Source organism: Myotis lucifugus, unplaced genomic scaffold (genome assembly GCF_000147115.1).
Source record: "Myotis lucifugus unplaced genomic scaffold, Myoluc2.0 scaffold_321, whole genome shotgun sequence".
Taxonomy (NCBI): Eukaryota; Metazoa; Chordata; class Mammalia; order Chiroptera; family Vespertilionidae; genus Myotis; species Myotis lucifugus.
Genome location: NW_005871369.1, coordinates 380,417 through 395,232, shown reverse-complemented (window position 1 = coordinate 395,232; position 14,816 = coordinate 380,417). Strand labels below are relative to the sequence as shown.

At 49.5% G+C, this 14,816-nt stretch overlaps 1 protein-coding gene across 4 annotated transcripts in view; it reads left to right on the top strand.

Annotated features, from left to right (window-relative positions):
• Nucleotides 1-14,816, top strand: part of CADM1 (cell adhesion molecule 1) — a 347,826-nt gene that overhangs the window by 299,556 nt on the left and 33,454 nt on the right. For 2 of the 4 annotated variants that reach the window (XM_006100646.3, XM_023764208.1), the window contains 3 exons: nt 4,097-4,196; nt 7,169-7,341; nt 11,698-11,778. In XM_006100646.3, coding sequence (XP_006100708.1) covers nt 4,097-4,196; nt 7,169-7,341; nt 11,698-11,778 — 354 coding nt within the window. Of the gene's footprint in view, nt 1-4,096; nt 4,197-7,168; nt 7,342-11,697; nt 11,829-14,816 lie in introns of all 4 variants that reach the window. The other 2 variants (XR_002832101.1, XM_023764209.1) reach the window with 2 other exon arrangements.

The window sequence follows — 14,816 nt, the reverse complement described above, 5'->3', positions numbered from 1 at the left end:
TTTCCTTTTATATATGCACACGTTCCCTTCATAGGGAGAGCAGAGTGCATTTAAAGGAAGCCTCAGCAAATCAGAGCCTCTTTCTAACGTTATTTTTTAATTGGCTGCTACTGTAGTGTGACCTAAAGCCTCAGTATTTAGCCCTCCATGTACCGCTGACTGATGAAGGGATGTTGATGCTATGGCAGTCTTGCTAACTGTCTCTTATGGAGGGGTGGGGGTAAAAAATTCCGCTGTATTATGAAAACCTCAGATTCCTCGACCCAATCGGTTGGCTGTTGGTGATGCCATCTCTGTAATTGTAATGTTCCAAAGTGCGTGGGCCTGACTGTTTTTCTCACTTCCGTAGCGGCTCCATTCTGCAGTGACATGGAGCCGCTCTGAGCATTACATTCCTGGGCAGTTACTGCACTTGGATAGAAAGTGTCACCTGGCTTGTGGCCTATGCCTGACACCACCAGCCGATACATAAAATGGTCACCAGAAAATGGACTGGGCCTTACCTCATTACTTAAAAAGAAATCCTGGCGTCTGCTTCTGTTTCAGAAGAGATTCAGTGGGTTATAGCATTTGATTTATGAACATAATTAAAACATTACTGATGAGCCTGGGCCATGCAGTCGGCCACCTGACTGCTCAGGATTTTGACAGTCATCCTGCTGTCAGGCTCTTGCTGGGAACTGTTAGCATCCCTGAGTTCTAGAGGTGCCAGTGGGACCCCAGGGTTTCCAGTCTCCTGTGGAGAATACGGAAGTTCCTCTCCCGGTGAAAAGGACAGGGAACCGGCCTTGTCTGTGAGTTTCCTTCACTCAGGGAGGGATCTGGGCACATAGACCTCTGTTTGGTCCCTTCTGGGCGTGAGGATAGCCCAGCTGCCCTGCGGTCGGATCGTATGCCTGTAAATACTGAATGTGTGACAGAGGAAGACATTTTTCTGTGTGATACCAGCAAGATTAATGTGTACCTTTTCACTGAGCTATTAAGGTAACTGTGGCGGCTGTACCCATAAGTACATGGTAGTGTGTCTCCAGAAACCTAAGGGGTAAATTAGGAAAATCAGTTACCAAAAATGAAGGTGCCTGTCCTATGGCTTAGTATATGATTTTTAAACATAAATTCCAGATATGGCAAACTTATAGCTTGTTCTTCCTAATTTATGTGAGTAATTGACAACTGGTAAGCAGCCGTTAGTAACATAAAGAAACATTTACCTAAACAAACTCAGTTGTACTGAAAAGGCAGAGTGGATTAGATGTTCAGCACTCTCTTTATTATTAACCAGAGGCCTGGTGCACGAATTTGTGCGCAGGTGGGGTCCCTAGGGGTGGCCTGCGGAGATCGGGCCCCAGCTCTCACCCCCAGGCTTGTAGCCCCAGCTAGTGCCCCCAGCCTCGCAGCCCCACAGCCCCGCCTGGCACCCTGCCATGGCCTGGTGCCGCCCCCTTACCTGCTCCACCATCCTGTCTGTAGGACCATCTGTCCGGGCCAGGCCCCCCACCCAGATCCCTCAGTGCTTGGGAGTCAGGTGACAGCCCCGCCCCCACCATCGCCGCTGGTCACCTTCTGCGGGGCGATCAGGCTCCCACTAGCACCTGCCTTGGCCTGGCACTGCCCAGTCACCTGCTCCACCATCCCACTGTGGTCCCACTCTCATCAGGGCCGGCAGTGCCTCCACTGCCGCCCGCTGCCAGTGCCCACCATGTTCCTCGCCACCCCCTGGTGGTCAGCACACGTCATAGTGAGCAGTCGAACTCCCAGTCGAACAATTTGTATATTAGGCTTTTATTATATAGGATGGAAGTTGAGCATGTAGAACCCTCAGTGGCTATGCTGAAAAATATATCCTCTCTGATTGCTTGTAAATTACACAGGGGGAAAAAAGCCTTGGACATAACCTTTGCTTCCCCTTAATTGCTGGGATGAAGTCAGCAGTGCATGGAAAACGTAGCCCTTCCGTGAGTCAGAGATTAACCTGTAAGCAGACGTTACATTTCAGCCCGAGTTTGGGGCTTTCCATTTAGTCTCACCCAGAAAGGTTCACGGGTGAGAATGTCAGAGGCTCCCGACCAGGGACTCTGTCACTGATGCTGTGTCAGAATGAACAGTAAGGCAGCGGGTCCCGTGTGGTCTCTGCTATTGTTGTTGCTGTTGTGTTTGTTTTTCATAAACTTCACCAACCAGCCTCTCTGGGTGTGTGTCATACACCAAAACCAGCAGGCATGGTTGTATGTAGCTTACGGGACAGCCTGTAGCTCTCAGAGGAGCTCTTTGCCCACCAGCAGTCAGTCCTCGGTCAAGGTCGTCCTGCTGTCCTGTGCCCAGCCTTTCTTTACTGATTCCCTTCCTACAGTCATCACGTCGGGAAACCTTCGCCATTTCGCCAGCAGGTCTAAGAATAGAGCCATTTGTTGCCTGCAGCTCAGCTGGCCCTCAGGCCGGTGAGCCTGTCAGAGACCCAGCTTCTTGGGAAGCTCTTCCCACTCACTGTGTCAGCGTGCGGGGGTGGGGCAGGGGCTCTCCGCAAAGGCCTTGCGTGCCTCGTGGTTTTCAGCCGTAAGAGAAAGATCTCTGATAGGAAGCAAGACCTCCAGTGCGTCCGGAAAGCAGCCATCCCTGGAGAAGACCTGTGCAGCCTGGCCTGCAGGGTCCCGGCTGAGACAGGCCGAGCCCTGGGTCCCTGTGTCCTCCTGGTTCCATAGGATGAATGTTCATGAGCAGCCACTGCTTGTAAAGGCCAAAGGGCTGTTGTTTAGGTCTGTGATTGTCTGACAAGGGTGAGTTATGGAAATTATTTTGGCCTTTCAGCCAACTGATGTCTTGCCCTCTCACATTTATTACTCTTGGGAACATTTTCAAAAATATGCATTTACAGACTCACAGAATTAAGTGAGAAACTGATTTAGGGATTAATAGCTTGTTCAGAATAGACAAAAAATAAAACCCCAGTTTCATCTAGGTTTTATTTTATTTGCAAATGTATCTGCTTGGATATTTAACTCCAAGCTCTTCTCTCCCCTCCCTAGTTAGTCCCTGCCCCTCCCTCATTCAGCTCTCACACGCTTACAAACTCAGTTTTGTTTTGTTTTTGTTTGTTTTTAAATATATTTTTATTGATTTCAGAGAGGGAGAGAGAAACATCAATGCTGAGAGAGAATCATTGATTGGCTGCCTCCTGTACGCCCCCTACTGGGGATTGAGCAGGAAACCCAGACAGGTGCCCTTGACCAGAATCAAACCCGGGACCCTCAGTCCGCAGGCCGACGCTCTATCCACTGAGCCAAACCAGCTGGGGCACAAACTCAGCTTTTAAGCAGCTAGTGGAAATAAGAATAGCTGGATCACCTACCTAAGTACTTCCCTGAACACTTGGATTGTTATTGGAAAACATGGTTTTGAATCAGAAATTTCTCCCAATACGCATTTTGTGGGACTCTCTCAGGTTTATTTCTACTTCGTTCTCCGCACCAGTGTTCTCATCCCCAAAACCGGGGCTGTTTCTCCACCAGTTTCGGTCCCCAGGACAGGCTGGCTCTCGGGAGACGGTCGGCGCCCTTCCTTCTTGTTTATGTTCACATGTGAGAAGCCAGAGTTTCAGTAAGAGCCACCAGAACCTCCATCTCCTCGTCTTTAAAGCCATTTGAGTAGAACGCGGGAGTTGTGCATAGAAGAGGCAAACTGATTAATATGCAGTGTCACAGCTTATTGTCGCATAGTAACATATGACATATGATAAAATGTATCCATTCCAAGCGCCACAAATATCTGTGGCTTCACCTCAGCATGAAAGCAAATGAGTTTCCTTTAGCTTGAGTGAGTCTGGAGATAAACTTCAATGTAACAAAATGTCTTTCACAGGAAATATTTGATGTGGCGCAGTTGGCTTATGAATCTCTTATCTATTCGTAGTTCACTCCTTAGCGTTATTAGTCAATTTAATTTGAGCAAATGCCAGGATTACTAACTAATTAGAAGGGAGTTAGGGAAGGCAGAGGGTGGGGACGGTGGGGGCTGGTACTCCGGGCGTGTGGCAGCAAGCGCGTCTGATTGTGCCTGACGATACCATTTGCTAAACCTTGTACTTTGTGTTGTCATACAGATAAGCCTCGGGTGCATATTCAGATGACTTACCCTCTACAAGGCCTGACCCGGGAAGGGGACGCGCTTGAGTTAACCTGTGAAGTCAGCGGGAAACCCCAGTAAGTTCTCAAGGCCATGGTTGGCGGGGGTCACAGCAGGAAACGTCACCACGCAGAGACTGGCCTGTCACTCTCTCCTGCTGGAAAGGTGGAATATTTTTCAGGAAATAAAAGAATATTCAGTGGACTAAATATCGGTGGTTCTTAATGGTGACCTTAGGGAGAAAAATGAAATACCAGCTAAGATTGAAATCTCAGCTAATTCTATTTTATAATCAGCAACATGATTGTCAGAACTGTTGTCTCTCATACACAAAAAATAATCCCAATAAATTGTTAGTGTGCCCACAATCTAATGATACATCTACTCCCTCCGTGTTCATGTCTTTGCTGCTGGGAAGATAGTTGTTAGACAAAAATTAAGCTGCTGCGTTTAGGGCCAGCTGGAGGCAAATGAATTTGCCCTACCTTTAACTTTGCTTCTCTTTCCCGCAAAGACAAGTGACTACTGGAAATATTTTTGTTAGTAAGGAATGATTCAGGAATTTTTCTCAAGATATATTCAGGGTGTCCCCCCAAAATGTATATACACCTTAACAGCTGATAGCTCAATTTTGAAAACAAAATGTATTGTAATAAACACCGCCTTTATAACTATTCAAAGTGTGTGTATACATTTTGGGGGGACACCCTATATAGGTATGTGAGGAGAACCAGCAAACACTCCAGTGTCATTGCAGTGTGAAGAAGTTACTTGCCCCTGATGGACGAATGAAGGCGAATTAGAGAAACTGTCGTCACTGACACAGCAATGCCCACTGCAGGTGTCCTCGGTGCAGTTGGGGAGGGGGGACGCTCCAGCAGAGTGGAGATTGGTGTTAATGCTTCTTCGGGGAAAGTAACCCACAGAACCCTAAAGGGCACCTCGGTCAGTGCCGGGAGTGGCACTCAGACTCCCAGTGTCCCCGACAGACACGGCGTTGAGCTCCCCCTGCTGTCCCCCCGGCATGATTTTTTTCCTCTCACTGTTGCTGACCAGCGTCATTATCGCCGTTTTCGTGTAAGGAACTTAGAGCCTCTGAACAGGAAGTTTTGGAAAGGGCTTTCCCACGACAGCTAAGCAGCGGCCCGTGGCCGGGGTCGGGAGCCCAGGGGCCTGGCTGCAGGAGGCTCTCTTCCCCTCCACCCCTCCCAGGGCGCGTGCCTCTCCCAGGGCAAGGACTGGCTGCTCCCTGTCCTGGCCACGGGATTGCAAGGCGACCTTAGGAAGTAGGAGCGTCTTGCTCGTCTCCTGGTGTCCAGAGTTGCTGGTGTACACGCCCAGCTGCGGAGTGGCCTCTCTGAACACTGGAAGACTTGGCGTCTCTTGTGAAGACTGCTTGAATTATGCCCTAGTGAGCAGCTCGCCTGCCTCCAAACAATCCCCAGGAGAGAAAATTATCCTCACGGGCCTCTTGCCACTTGGGACACCTATGTTCAGCCACATTAACTGCATTTCCAGTGTATGGCTCGCTAAACTATATTTTGTTTATCTATTTCTTCTGCTGAAGGGGGTACGGTATTTGATTGAATGTGACACGGGGACTGTAAATGACAGGTTCCCTTGGGACATTGATGCCAGAGGGTGTTTGTGCCTCACGCACAGGAACAGGCGTGAGTAGGAGCAAGCTGGCATCCGCGGCTGCTAACCTGCCCTGCACGTGGCCTGTTTGCTCTCTCTGGAAATCGCACACAATACAGTGGTCATTGGACTTGCCCTTAGAGCTGTGCACGGCTCAGCACCCACCCCACTGGTGGGCTCAGCTGTCAGGCGCAGGGCCGCAGTCTGACTGCAGGGGGGCCGCTGGCCGCAGCCTGCACGGAGCACATGCGGTGCTGATTCTTAAATGACCTACGGGCTGTGACAGCGGGCGCAGGTGTCATTAAAGAAAATGGTAACTTCAGGTCCCCTTTGGAGGTTGGAATGCTGCTGGACAGGCGGCCTGAGTCTCCGCCCCCAGCGGCTCCTTTGTGGCATCGCTGCCCCTGGAGGTGGCGCTGGGACAGGGATGTTCTCCTGCACTGGAGTTGGCGCCACTCTCCCTGCAGCCCCATTGAGGCACAATCCTATCGTGGCTGCGGTTTCCTCGGAGGTCGAAGGAGCCGCCTGAAGGAGCGATAGTTGTGAAGATACTTTTGAACGATAATTTGTGTGTGCAATTTTGGCTCTGGTGCATCTTGTGAAATTCGCCTTTTAGTGATGGGTGCGAATGTGGTACTTAAATCCCTAAAGTACCGTGGTCCCTGCAGAGTTCGCCCCTGGGACTGAGGAGGCCTGCGGGGATGACCTGAGGCCTCCAGCTGTGGGCCTGCGGGTGCACACAGGGCGAGCGGAGCCTGCAGAGGAGGCACCGCCAGGGAGCACAGGACCAGGTGGCCGGCAGGCAGCGAGGCAGTGCCGCTTGGGTTGGAGGAGGGCAGAGGAAGTGAAGGCATCTTTCCAGAATGAGAAAAGGTGATCCTGATAGAGCAGAGCGCAAAGCAAGCGCTCCTCAGATGTGGACGCCCATCCCTTTTTGTGAAACTTGAAATCCATTTCAATATCACAAGTGTCTTCTAAGCAGGTGTCTTGTTGTGCCAGTCGCCACCAGATTAATGCGTGGGTCGCTAGCCGGGGATGCAATTTCCCCTCGTTAATGAGATGAATAACAATGCGTGAGCTCTGTCCTGTCTGAATTGGTGTGAAACCAGACAGCAGGGCAGACTAATAGGGTGTGCTGGTTATTTTCTGATTTGTTGAAGATAAATTGGAAATCATGAGACTCCCACTTGTGGTGTGTTGAAAGTTTTTCAACACCTGATAACGTTTAAAGAAAATTATATTCCAAACAAATGTTTTGGAGACTTCACAGCTGTAATTCTGTGAACTTAAACTACCTGCGGTAAGTCCTCTTTAATTGTGTCGCCCTGCGTGTGATTCCATGTGGGAGCGCGCAGTCTGCGCAGACCTGGTGCGGGAGATAACGTGCCTGCCCCCCCCCCCTTCTCCACAGGCCCGTCAAGGTAACCTGGGTGCGAGTCGATGATGAAATGCCCCAGCACGCCGTGCTGTCCGGGCCCAACCTGTTCATCAATAACCTGAACAAAACAGATAACGGGACGTACCGCTGCGAAGCCTCCAACGTCGTGGGGAAAGCTCACTCGGATTATACGCTGTATGTATATGGTACGTGAGATGCAGCTCTCCTCCCTTAGCCGCGGTACATGTTGCTGCTACTTGTAGTTCTCTCCCCAAGTCTTTGGTCAAGTTGAAAACCCATAACCCAGTTGTTTGCTTCAAGAAGCAGGGCCTGGGGCAGACCCCAGCGTCTCCCCTGGGAGGGCGGTGCCAGGCCTCTCCCTATAATCAGGGGCCTTCCTGCCAGGACAGCGGGGTCCCCAGGCATCTGGAATGGAGATGATGTGAGAACTAATGACTGCAGGATCCAACCGCACCAATTCATGCTTTTCAGCTTAGAAAGTTTATTCCCATTGGTATTTTCCTGTGGTGCCTGGGTTAGCCTTTCTCCTGCTTTGATGAGCAAACTACCCTATTTTCAGCATGAATCTGGTACATTACAAAAAGGTGTTGCAAGGCAGTAAATAAATGAAAAAAAACAAAATAGAAGGTCCTTGGTAGCTACGTTAACGACCTATAGATACTGCTTTAGACACAATTTTTAAAAAATTTTGTTTGCTTTCTTAATATCTTTTTACAGGATTGTTAAAGTATGTTACAATGGATTTCGTTCTCTAGTCACATTTTAGTGAGCATCCCACCGTGTGCCGGGCATTTTAAACCTTTTCCCCATTTACATCTTCCCGTCAGCTCTGTGTGTGGTGACTGTTCCCCCTTAGCTGAGGGACCACCGCCTCTCCAGGCTGATGATGACAAGCCGCGTCTCTCCTGCTCCATGGCAGTCTCTTGGTTAGTTTAACACCAGGAAAAAGAGCCATGAACTGACATGACACAGAATGAGTAACCATAGGCAGGAAAATGCCAGCGTCTTCTAAATATCTGAGGTGTGAGTGCATGTCTTTCTTCTTGTTAGCAGTGTAAATAACCCCACTGTAAGTGTACAGGTATACACATATACACAAACAGACATGTGAAATATTTATTTACAGCAGACTTAGAACCTGGCCACTTTCCTTGTGAAGAAAATAGAAATCACATTCTCTTTGATGAGATGGAAGAATGCTTTACACCATATCTACGTGGATATTAAAATAAAATCTGTAGCCCATACCTGAGCTTTTTGTCCTTAGCATAATGCAAAATTAAAGGACCACTCCTCATCCCCTATTTAGTAGACTTCTGAGGTCAGTGTTTGCTCACTGCGCCTGTTGTCTGTGATCTGCACACGATAGCATTCCTTCTCCCCGGTAGTTAAGGAGGTCAGAGTGAAGGAAATGACTTTCCCAGGTGGGTGCCCTACTTTTGGGTGACAATCCACAGAGCTACTCCGTCCCTCAGACTATTCACGATGTGCCACTGGCAGCGCTGGAAGGTACATGCCTCCCTCTTGCTTCCAAACTCGCCCCTCTGCTCTCTGAGTCAGGGTGTGAACCTCAGGCCGTCCCCACATTGCTGTTACCCAGGTGTAGACTTTGGTTCAGCTCTCCTTAAAAGTGCAGATTATAAGAAGTAGTGACAGATTTCCACCAGCCTATTATATGCTTCCTTGATTCAGAAGACTCAAACACCTAGAAAAACAATGTTGATTTATTGTACTTGCTGCTCCTGCATCTCAAGATGAGAAACACTTTATGGGTTTGGTGGACAGCGATATGTGGATAATTTTGGGTATTAGCTCATGGCTAGTATTTATTCCACACTCTAGGATGACTGGCTGTATTACATGCATAATCACCTCTGATCTCCACAATCACATCAGGAGGTAAGCATTGTCTTCATCCCATTTTACAGAAGATAAAATGAGGCTTAGAAAGGTCACATAACTTGTTCACAAGGTTACTAAGTCAGGGCCATGGTCCTTTGACTCCCAAGTCCACAGGGACATTTGTATCTTTCTTTGCAGTTCCTTTTATTCTCACTGATGGCCAATAGAAAAACTCCCTCCAATATAAGACTGCTCTTTTGGAATTTACTCACTGGGCCAGAGTGCATTATGGGAAAGCCAAGAAACATAGAGACCTGCATGTTAGGTTAGCACATGTCATTCACACATGTCCCCACCAGGATAGGGCTGGTCCTTGATGAGGGCCTTGTGGGATCTGCACTGTACCACCTCCTACCTACCGCTGTGCCCCTCGCAGGCCTTGGAAAGCAGGCTAGAATACTCACCTGAGGTGTTGCTAGTCTGTTGATAAAATACTCTAGCAATTTGAGAAGATGGTGAATAGATTTTCTTTTCAAAGCCGATTTACTGTGCTACTACATTAACTTTCAAAGTGCTTTATGAGCTAAGAGTTAACATGCCTTTACAATGTTTAATTCTCTGGAAGTAACTTCTGTACCTCGAGAATCTAGCTGCTTCGTGCCTGAGCCCCAATTTGTTTTGTTCTGTTGCTTCTGTGTGTCAAACCCAGCTCATTAGCTCCAACTCTGCATTTTTTAACTAGTGGCTCATGTTGCTCTTGATGCTGGACACGATCTGAACACTGAGTTTTTTTACCTGTTAGCAGAATCTAATTCATTTAGGTCACTTGAGCCAGATGTGAAGGACAACATTTTCCCCAGCAGTGAGGAAAATAATTGAAAATGTGTGATTGTCCACAAAATGAAAAGAACTGTTGACCTGAGTCTCTGCCCTCATTAGGATGGCCCAGTCCTTGTTTATAACCATTTTTTCAAATCACCTTCAGGTCCTCTTTGATTGACTGGTGGACATCACATAGTTGTGCCAATATTTTTACAGACAGGTACAGAAATAGCAGTCTAGGGTGTCAGGGGAAGCCCCCAGGTACAGAAGTGGCCATTCAATGATAAGTATTATAATTGAACCAGCACATTAGCTGCCCACTGCTGGGCAGCAGGCGCCTCTCTGGGTGCAGTGGAGTTGGGGACTGGAGGGAGCGGAAGTCTTCAGTGCTGGCTCAGGGCCAGCGCGCCTTTTCTGCACCTACACGTGTGTGTGTGGGGGGGGCGGGCAGTGCGTCCAGGTGAGCTGCCAGGTCACACCTGTGGCCCCTGAGAAAGTGTCTCAGGAGCAAGACTGAGCACGCTGCCTGTTCTTCTTAAAAAGTAGTTTTGAAATCACCAATTTAATGGTTTCTACTTGGAGGAGAATGAGATTTTGTTTTGTTTTTAGTGGATTCCTTCTAGTCTTATGTGAGGCTGCTTTAACAATAGCTTAAACTGCTTGTGTCCTCAACTTAAATAAATAATGTCTCCCATAAAACGGAACAACTTGCTGTTGATTCTTCACTGTCAGATGAGTACATATGTGTATGTCTGAGAGAAGTCTGTGAGGGACATTAAAACCTCGGATTATTGATCAATAGTAGGAATCATTTTAAACAGGCATTACAACCAAGAACCAAGATCATGTTTTCATCAACTTTCAGGAAGTTGTGCGAAGCCCAGTAAAGGTGCAGTATATAATTAAAGTTTGATGTATTAATTAGACAATCTGAGAGCACACTTGGAGATTAAAGGACACCAGATGTGCCAGGGAGAAAAAATTGACGTGCTTTAGATAAAATTTAAAATCAAAAGCCTTCAAGTCATCTTCTGCTCTGTTACAGCGGAATGGTGGCTTAGTTCAAAGTCTTGCTGACAGTTAACACATTCGGTTTGATCATTTGGGCTTGGAATTTCTCTCTTTCATATTTGCCCTTCCCTTTTCCCCAAAACCGCAGCGTCTGACAGAGGCTTCCCCTGGGATTCCTGGCTCTGAGGGTCAGGCCTCACTGACACCTAGTCCTCTTGTTCACAAGGTGGAAAACACTCCTTCGGTTTCATCCTTGTCGTCCACTTAGGTCAAGCTCTTAACATGAGCAAAGGCAACTAACTTATCAATATCGATAAGTTGTAAACTTTTATTGACTTTTAAGGAACTTGATACTTAGTGGTGGCATTCTCTCTTCTCCGTGTGGAGGTATGCGGAGGCAGAAGCGGTCTTGCCTCCTGCTGGGCTGCGTGGATGGAAATGAGAGGGTTAGCATTCCTAAGAGCAAGGAAGCAGGAGCCTGCAGACAGCCGGTCCCTGCTCCCGCCCGTCTGTGGAATTATAAAGTGAACGACACCCATCATGCCCTTAAGTGCGGAGCTGATTTAACTTCACCTTTGAAATTGGATCCGGTGGGGGTGGTCCTATGTTTTTATTTTTCCTCCCTTCTCTACTTCACATTTCCTCATCTTCATCGACGTCATTATTACAACACTCTTCTTTTCTTAGCTCTTCCAACCATGGCTTTGGGATAATTAGAAGACATAAATCTTTGGAGGATACTTTTGGTTTTAAAGGGGAGCCATCAAACAAACATCTCAGTGTCCTCATGCCTTTGTTTTGTCATTACTGGTCATTGTTGTGTTCAGCATTGTGGGTTTGATTTTCCTTTTTTTTTTTTTATCCAGATCCCCCCACAACTATCCCTCCTCCCACAACAACCACCACCACCACCACCACCACCACCACCATCCTTACCATCATCCCAGGTACGGTACGTCATTACCATGGAAATGTCCTGCATGGTGTTGTCTTTCTGGTATGTATAAAACGAGGCATACAGGTCCCCTTTCAGTCATCGGGATTTCATTGGTCCTGCACTTTGGAACTTCAAAGACTGTGTTCTTAGGTTGAATCTTAAGGACCTCAGACAATCTCTAACATTCAAGCATTTAACAGCAGATCGGCTATCTTGCAGGTTACCCACAAGAGAACTCTTTTTTAAGCATCACTATTTAAGCAAATGCTAGGGAAATGGCAGCCTGGTCTTAGAGGACATGCTGGTGGCTGATGCTCAGCCACGGTTGTTGAATGGTAAGTAGTCTGGCCTTGCGTCTTCTCCTTGTCTCCACTTCATCTTCATCCACGTGAATGAGAACGCACACCCTTTAACATGCCCGTGTGGCCATGTTCCCAACGCGCCGCCATCCTTCCTGCCCGAGACTGCCTGCTGATCCTGCTGCCCGTTCGGGTCGCCTGGGTGGTGACAAGATCGGAGGGAGTCGCTGCCTTTGCCGTGCTGGGCACCCTGGCTGCCCCTGGAGAAATGTGGAGGGTGGAGCCGCTGTGGCTGCCGTGACGGCTTTCTCTCTGCACCCTTTGAAGCTCCTGTTCTAAGTGAGATTCACAGTCTCCCATTCTGACTGTCAGTGAGGCGGGAGCCCGCCATCCACCCCCTTCTCGGACCCCAGCAGCTCTCACACGGCTCGATGGTGCCCATCTGGGAGCCTTGGAGGCCTCTGTCCACCAGGGTAGGAAGGGCTAGGTGCTGTGTCCACCAGACACGCGGGATTCCTTAGGTAAGGCCTTTGCCACTGCACAGAAACACATAATTCTTTCTATGAGAAAAACTCTGAAAGATGACTTTCGTTTCATTCTGTTGCCTGATGAGACTGCAGGTCTCTGGCCATGTGCCCCCGTAAACAATCGTAGCACTGGACCTTCCTAAAATCACGGAGGATTCCCCTCCCATCCTTCTTACCAATGCTCTTCGCCAGCCAGCTGTGGTGCATCCTGCACGGTGGCTTTCTGCAGACACTTCAGTTCTCACCCGAGTCCGTGAGGTGGATATGGAAAAAGTCAAAGTATTCATGAAAGGGAGGCTCATCGAAACGGTTTCCTCCACCTTCAGTGGAGCAGAGAGCTCTAAGCCGCTAGTGAGGATGTCTGAGTGTTCTTGATGAAAGCAGCAGTGCCTTCACTCAGGACCTTCTGAAAGTCCATCCACTGGTGCTGTGTCGCTCTGAGCTCAGTTCTGTCGAGCCGCTTTGAAGTTCTGTCCGCGGATTTCTGTTCCGCGTTTCCCAGCTCCTCTGTGCTCATGAGCTCGGCTTGTCGGTGTGGTGGCTGGGTGCCTCCCCTTCCTGGGTCACTGAGGAGTGCAGGGAGGTGCTCCTCCCCAGCTCCCATTCCCAGAGCAGCCGTCACCCTCCACACCAGGCCACTGCCTTTATGACCTCTCACCGCTTGTCCAGGGTGCCCCTCGTAGGCTGCGCTCGTGTCCCCGGGTTTCCACCGCCCCTGGGAGCTGCCCTGTGGGGGTCGTCAGTTTCATGGCCGGTTCTCAGGTCCCGCACAGGGAGCCCATGCCCGTTCAGGGAGCCCTGCAGCGGTCCGTCCATCCTGTAGACTTGCCCACAGCCGGCTCAGTAGCTCCCTGGGGTGGGGGCGGGGGCTGGGGAACCAGCAGGGGCACCCTTCAGGGTGGCCGAGCCTGCCTCCGTGCAGCTCTACATTCTCTCAGCGGGGCACACTCCCTTTGTGCTGGCCTATCTTCGGCTTAGGCTTTTTCTTTTGTTAAGACCTGTCCTCCCACTGCCTGACCCCTCCCCACAGTCAGTCTCAGTGGCCGGAGAGGCGCTTGGTCCCCAGTCCCGACTCTTCACTCCCACCCCTGCTGCTCTTACTCCGCTGCTGTCAGTTCACGCTCACGCGGCAGACCCTATGTTGAAGGGACACTTTAAAAACAAGAGTGCTGTGTTCTGCCCACATTGAAGGTGCCTATGATAGGGCCTGTTCCAGCGTCGCTCTCTCTGCTCTCGGCCTCTCATTCAAGGTTGTGCACGGTGATCTCCCAGGCGCACTGTGGCTCCTGGTGTCAGCTGCTGGCCCCTCTGCACACACAGTGCACTCGTGGTCATGAATTCCCAGAGCCGCACCTGCACTCCCATGAGCAGGTCGACAAAAATTGCCACTAAAACAACACTGGAGAATCAGCTGCCTTAACGGCTGTGATCTTACAGGCTCGCTGTGTCTTAACAAGCCGCTTTGTATCTATTTATCTTGCCCAGAAAGTACACCCGTGGAATTTAACATTGGCTCCGTTCTCCAAACCGATTAAAGGTGATGAGCTGAATGCTTCTGCGTCCCATTGAATAAAGTCCAGGCTATCCCCCGGACTTGGGTCAGTTCCTACAAATTGTCCAAACTGAGCCTTGCCAAATGGGTAGCCAAGTTCATGTCCACTCTTCTCTCCTGCACTGCTCGGTATGTTACAGCCACCATTAGCCTTAACAGCCTCAACAGCTAGATCCAGTGACAGTGACATAAAGCCTGAACGTAAAGAAGCCCACAGCCATCTGTTTTGTTTTTTCCTCCCAGTCAAATGCAATAACTGCAACCCACTCCCAGGTCAGAGTTTCATTATGAGAAAACGTACAAATTCGACAGAAAAATGTTTGTAAACTCCACAGGTCAGAGTTGATTTCTGGTGTCTCTGAAAGGAAGTATTCCATTGCTGCCTTTCATCCTCTGTAACCAGGACACCCAGGTTGTCCCCGTTAGGGAGGCAGGCTGTCCTTGAGTTCCCTATCGCCCCGCCCTCAGGACAGCCAGAGCTTCCCCCTGGAGATGCTGAGAGAGCCCTGCAAACGCAGTCTGCAGGTGGCCCAGGAGCCACAGGCGCGCAGGTGGGAGGAGCAGAGTGGCCGTCCTCCCTGTCCTGGGGGGCCTCCTGCCTGGCAGGCAGCCTCCTCCGTGGGCATCTGTGCAGGCTCTGGAGCTGAGGAGCATTTGGCTTCCCAAGCCT